Source organism: Xiphias gladius, chromosome 11 (assembly GCF_016859285.1).
Source record: "Xiphias gladius isolate SHS-SW01 ecotype Sanya breed wild chromosome 11, ASM1685928v1, whole genome shotgun sequence".
Lineage (NCBI taxonomy): Eukaryota > Metazoa > Chordata > Actinopteri > Istiophoriformes > Xiphiidae > Xiphias > Xiphias gladius.
The window spans coordinates 20,667,401-20,673,857 of NC_053410.1; the positions used below are offsets into that span (position 1 = coordinate 20,667,401).

General features: G+C 47.7%; 1 protein-coding gene across 1 annotated transcript; it reads right to left on the bottom strand.

Moving 5' to 3' along the window:
• Positions 1–228: 228 nt before the first annotated feature.
• LOC120796593 (cytochrome c oxidase subunit 5B, mitochondrial) lies at positions 229–1,653 on the bottom strand. Its single transcript, XM_040139600.1, has 4 exons — positions 1,473–1,653; positions 705–775; positions 529–628; positions 229–442 (listed from the first exon to the last, which is right to left on the bottom strand). The coding sequence occupies exons 1-4, from the start codon at positions 1,570–1,572 to the stop codon at positions 330–332; spliced, it is 384 nt and encodes a 127-aa protein (XP_039995534.1). The 5' UTR covers positions 1,573–1,653; the 3' UTR covers positions 229–329.
• Positions 1,654–6,457: the final 4,804 nt, after the last annotated feature.

A 6,457-nucleotide genomic window follows, 5' to 3' on the forward strand; every position in this document is an offset into this window, starting at 1 on the left:
CCAGCCTATAGGCCTATATTGTGGCATCCAAAGATGATCAGTGAAATTAAATTATTTCCATATTTGACATATCAATGATTGTAATACCACTAAAAGCAGCTCAGTTTAGCTTTAATAATTTTTCCTGTCCTCTGTCAAAGAATGACGGATGTTGATCTGTTCCTTAATTAAAAAACCTGACAAAAGATCCAGACAATTCAGTTCAGGTTTGAATTTTAATGATAAACTGTACATGTGAAATGATATGCACACATTGCAGTATACGGCCAGGGAAGGAGGCAAATACGGATGACTGTGTTGTTCCATTTGTACAGAGCTTAAATTTTGTTTCAATGGGGCAGCTCATGGTGGACCATCTTATAGTGGGTACCACAGGAGGGACAGCGCTGGGCACCTCCCTCATGAATCCAGAACCACACAATAGAAGTGTTGTCTTCCTCACCTGCAGATAATTGAATTATGAGTAACCTGGTTTGTAATGTGCATATTCATAGAAAATGAGACTTGTGTTTCATATACATCACTTACAAAGACAGCCCACCAGCCTCTTCTCTCCAATGACGGGCACAATCTGAGGATCTTCTTTGGTGCCACTATAGTATTTGGGCGTCAGTATACTGTAGGGATCCTGTCAATGTTAATTTAAAGAAAGATTACTACATGGGAGGTTTACCCACAGTTCACTTTTGTGAATCGTTGCCTACCTTTCCCTCTTTGAAGCCCTGTAAGATGCGTCGCTCCAGTCCAGTGGCCTGTTCCTCATCTGTTGGTATTCCTGAAAAATTATATGGCAGAGGTTTTCATCGAAACAAGATTGTTCGTCTCAAATCTGAAAACCACTTTCATAGTGATCTGGCAAGGGTGCGCTCCGTGCGTTTTACGGACGGACTGTCCGTGTACTTGAACGCCAGCAACACCGCACGTCGGCACTGGGCACCGCCACCCACACCAGCCTGCTGCCGTCCCCTATCAGGATGCTGGCACCAAACCCACAGACGCCTGCCAGAGGAGGTGGGTCTGTCAAAGGCCCTTCCGCGAATGATAGTCCCAGTGACCTTCATTATTTGTCCCAAACATTGTAGTCGCATTTAGGTGGAAAACACTGACATGCCGGTGGTAAATAATCCCTCTCCCAGCGCATCAAGTGACCACAAAGAATACTTTTTAATCACTTCGGATATCTTTTACGTGACAAAATTCAATGATATTTAAACCCTCTCTGTTAACTAAAACAGCGGTGGTAGCTTGTCACTTTACAGACGCCGCGAATCACACAGCGTTTTAGTCACCAAACTGCACAGTTAAGTAAAAATGCCGCTTTAACACAACCTGACTACCAGTCCGGCTCCCCCAGCTAAACTCCTACATTTGTGGCCGGGGAAAGTTGTCGCTGTCCCACCAGTCTGCGAGCCCGCGGGCCTATTCTACGGTGTAAAGTCCCACTTTTCCTCTGTAGCAAACGCGACCGTTACCTTCCCCGGTGGCCATGGCACGGGGCAGCGGTCTAGCCACCGCACTGCTCCTCAGCTGCAATGCCGCTGCGCGGGTTCGGAGAAGAAGACGTCCCGCCATGGTTCTGGTTCTCACTTTCGGGCACCGAGAGTGACCTGAAATCAACTGTCAGGTGGACTGAAACGACCCCGAACACCGCCCGAGTGACAGGTGGGTCGGACCAATAAGAGCAGGAACTCGGCTGAGCTTAGCCAATGAAATTGGTCAGACGGGGCACGAGGAGCAGGTGCTGAATGGTCCACTGGTGGAACCTATAAATGAAAGAAACTCGAGAGCTCAGTACAGAGTTTATGTTAGATTACTTAATGGGATATTGTTTCGTTTGCACTTCTATCTTCTTCATCTTCACACACGCACACGCACACAACGAAAGAGGCAGTGTGAGCATCGCAAATTAAAAGTTTAATTTATACTCAAAAGATTCACAAGTGCTCTTAACGGAATGTATGCTATAGTTTAAATCTTGATCTTCAACTACTACGAGCTGTTGCTAAGAAGTAAACGTACTGGACTACAACTACAATAACACACAGAGAAAAGTGTCTGTTGTGAGATTTCTCTCGTCTCCGTCAGGTTCATTCAGTCCCGCTGAGGAAAACCTGTGAGTTTACTGGGGGAGTGTGTGTGTGTGTGTGTGTCTGTGTGTGTGTGTTGCGTTGAGTGGTGCGATTGACGGCCATTGTTGATGTGGTCCAGGAGGAGGCGCTGTAGGGGCGACAAACGGCAGCGGCGGGTGAAGGTCTTGCATGTAAACAAGCGGCTAAGGAGAGAAGGATGGAGGTGTTGCGCGACACGAAGCGACGACGTGCGAGCGTGTGCGTTTCCCCCGCTGTTGTCGGAGCAGTGTGGGGAGTGTAAAAAGACTGGGTCTCGCTGTATTACTCAGGCTGCGCTACAGCGTCTATTCACAGGCGCGATCCCGCTACTGAGCGGCACGGGGGCTTTGGCCTGCTCCGTTTCCGACCTGGGCCGGTGCACCCCTCCTTAGGCGACCTGGTAGTCCCGGACTCCCCCGGGAGCACCATATCGATACCGAACTTAGCGCGGACACCCGATCGGCATAGTCCGCTGCAGCTCAGAGCTCCTGAGCTCAATCGATCCGCCAGCCTCAGCCTCCCGGTGACTTGGATTACAGGCGCGCGCCACCGCGCCCGGCGAGGAGCAGACGTCCGCATCTGGCTTTTAGCTTTTACGCAAGTGATGTCATCACAACGGCTGGCGACACCTGGTGGCCAAAGTTATGCAGCAACAATCACACATGTTCTTTTGAGGCCCCTTTCGAGGCACCAGAGGAAACTGACTGCAAATGCACAAAGACATTCAAGGCACCAAACAAGAGAAAAACAAAAAGAAAAAAAGTCTGTTTTGGCAGCGTCTTTTGGAGTCATGTTTACTGATGTTTGGATTGTTGTATTATTCATACAACAACTTCATATGGTCTACGTTACGTAAAGTGGTATCTCCATTTTCGGTTTGGAGACATCTCTGTCTGAAACTTCTGCCTCCACAAAAAGCCGAGAGATGAATCCACAGAAGACACGATCTACAGTTTACACGGAGACAATTTCCTACTAAAGAACTGAAGGACAAACTGTCCACACTGTTGTTGTGGAGGCAGAAATTTCACAGATGGATGTTTTTCAAACCTGGAGAAATAAAATTGCAGCATTTTACAGTGGAGGAGGTTCCATACGAAAGCACTAAAACAACCATTAGTTCATTTGCTTTGTTTTCTTACAAACTAGATCGAATCAAAAATAATGAATTAAAAAGAAATATCGGCCCTTAATGTGCTCTGCTGGGTCAGTGAGATCACATATTACAGTCAGGTGCGGTTGGCGAACAGTTCAAGCTGGCCATCCACTTTCCAAATTCTCTAGGAAATGGCAGGTAAGGGGAAGCGTGGACGGTAAGACAGGATGCAATAGACCGAGAAGCTTTTAGATAAAACCGCATGTCTGCCGGGAAGAAAGGCAAAACAAAGTGCGCAAGCTGCGGGGAGATTTAGCTGACACAGGTGTGGTGGTGCACCGTCCACTGTGCAGTGTTGATGCACAAACGGGGTCGACATGGAAGAGACATGAGAATAAAACCTCACCTGCCACCCCGTCGCAAAAGTCAACGTCTGAAGTCTACAAAGCAACATCTGGATGAGCCAGAGTCATTCTGGAAACAAGTGCTGTGGACAGAGGAAGTTAAAACCGAGTTAAAGCATGTTCTTTTGAGGCCCCTTTCGAGGCACCAGAGGACACTGACTGCAAATGCACAAAGACATTCAAGACACCAAACAAGAGAAAAACAAAAAGAAAAAAAGTCTGTTTTGGCAGCGTCTTTTGGAGTCATGTTTACTGATGTTTGGATTGTTGTATTATTGTGTTTTGGGACTTCATATGGTCTTGGTTACCTAAAGTGGTATCTCCGTTTTCGGTTTGGAGACATCTCTGTCTGAAACTTCTGCCTCCACAAAAAGCCGAGAGATGAATCCACAGAAGACACGATCTACAGTTTACACGGAGACAATTTCCTACTAAAGAACTGAAGGACAAACTGTCCACACTGTTGTTGTGGAGGCAGAAATTTCACAGATGGATGTTTTTCAAACCTGGAGAAATAAAATTGCAGCATTTTACAGTGGAGGAGGTTCCATACGAAAGCACTAAAACACTAATGGTTGTTTTAGTGCCAAAGATTCCTTCTCATATGAAATCGAGGAAACGAGGTCGCCACTTGTGCTGCCCTTCAATCTGCAGCCATTTTGTGCCTCAACGCCCTCTGACTTCTTCTTTTCATCTGCAACTAGTGACAGGGAACAGGAGGAGAACGTGTGATGGTCACAACACAGAGTCAGTGGGGCTCATTCAGTCAACACAACAAGTACAAACATACAACTAAAGCAGCCATTATGCCCATGTAAATAAAGGTTTGGTTACTATTGTTCCAAAGCAACAAAAGCAGCAGCATTTGATGAAGACCTTTGCCAGCTGTGAAGTGTGGGGATGAAGAGATTCTGCTTTGAGGTCGTGTGGCAACCAGTGGCACAGAAACATCACATGGATAGAAGGAAGAATGGATCCCACCAAACATCAGCACATTCTCCGGGTTTGTCATTTTCGATGCGTGTCTGCCGCAGGGGTTGATTTTCCTTCTTCTCGCTTCAAAAATCAAAGAATATGGAATTTTTCCAGGGGTGACCGGACTTTTGCACACAGCTGTATAATTTTCTTTCCCTTTCTAATAAGCCAGGTCTTTTTCCCAGCAGACGTTTTGACTGGTCACAGTAGGAAAAGCACAGGTGTAACTAATAACATTAACTGTGGCTGCGTTGTGTTGAAATGTCTCAGCAAGACATTATTCACTTTATTATTTACACTTTAAAGTGTCTTCTGGGGGAAAAGCTGTTTCCAAACAGACTTTGGTCTGGATGCTCTGCAGCTGTTTCAGCAGCAAAGTGTCTGATTTGAAAAAGAGAAACTCCGAGAAATGTGAAGGATGTGGTCTGAGATTTCTCTCGTCTCCGGCAGGTTCATTCAGTCTCGCTGAGGAAAACCTGTGAGTTTACTGGGGGAGTGTGTGTGTGTGTGTGTGTGTTGCGTTGAGTGGCGCGATTGACGGCCATTGGTGATGTGGTCCAGGAGGAGGCGCTGTAGGGGCGACAAACGGCAGCGGCGGGTGAAGGTCTTGCATGTAAACAAGCGGCTAAGCAGAGAAGGATGGAGGTGTTGCGCGACACGAAGCGACGACGTGCGAGCGTGTGTGTTGTCGGAGCAGTGTGGGGAGTGTAAAAAGACTGGGTCTCGCTGTATTACTCAGGCTGCGCTACAGTGTCTATTCACAGGCGCGATCCCGCTACTGAGCGGCACGGGGGCTTTGGCCTGCTCCGTTTCCGACCTGGGCCGGTGCACCCCTCCTTAGGCGACCTGGTAGTCCCGGACTCCCCCGGGAGCACCATATCGATACCGAACTTAGCGCGGACACCCGATCGGCATAGTCCGCTGCAGCTCAGAGCTCCTGAGCTCAATCGATCCGCCAGCCTCAGCCTCCCGGTGACTTGGATTACAGGCGCGCGCCACCGCGCCCGGCGAGGAGCAGACGTCCTCATCTGGCTTTTAGCTTTTACGCAAGTGATGTCATCACAAAGGCTGGCGACACCTGGTGGCCAAAGTTATGCAGCAACAATCACACATGTTCTTTTGAGGCCCCTTTCGAGGCACCAGAGGAAACTGACTGCAAATTCACAAAGACATTCAAGGCACCAAACAAGAGAAAAACAACAGCAGCAAGAATGAACTATATATAGATAAAAGAATAAAAATCCTAGTGTTCACTTCAGCACTAGAAAGGCCAGTCTAAACAGGAGAGAGTTTAGTTGCGACTTAAAAGAAGCAACAGATGTGAACTGGCGCAGACCCTGAGGGAGAGTCTTCCAGAGGTTGAGGCCAAGGTCCTGTCACCCATGGTGCGGAGGCTGGTGGGGGGAGTGGAGAGTAGATACAGATCAGAGGAAGGCAGAGATGGAGTAGCCTATGTGGGGATACCCAATGTAAAGTGCCAAAAGCTTATAGTGGATTGTAGGACACGCGATAATAATCATCCCATGACGTAATACATATATACATCGGGCATGAGAGGTTTACGGGCACTCGTCTCAGAGACGATGAAAACAGGTGACAAGTAGAAGGTAGCTCAAGTATGGTAGATAACAGACTGTGATGAGATCCAGGAAGTGGGCAGGGGGAGGATCCAGCGAAGACAGTACTTCAGACACCACTAAAAGATAACGAGTCAGATCTCTCTTGTTACCACTTTGAATGCATATGCTCTATGCTGTAACGGAGGGATCTCCGCACTTTGCAAACTGCGTAATAAAACTGAGTGCACTGTCTACAGTCGTCTCTCTCTGTGTGTGTTGCTTGCTGCATCAACTTGCTCGGGGAGTGGAAATAGT

Bases quoted from the DNA above. Each gene is read 5' to 3' on its own strand.
- LOC120796593 (XM_040139600.1), bottom strand. From the start codon at position 1,572: ATGGCGGGACGTCTTCTTCTCCGAACCCGCGCAGCGGCATTGCAGCTG. The intron at 776-1,472 runs GTAACGGTCGCG...ATAATTTTTCAG, and splicing joins TGCCATGGCCACCGGGGAAG to GAATACCAACAGATGAGGAA. The intron at 629-704 runs GTAGGCAACGAT...TAACATTGACAG, and splicing joins AGGGCTTCAAAGAGGGAAAG to GATCCCTACAGTATACTGAC.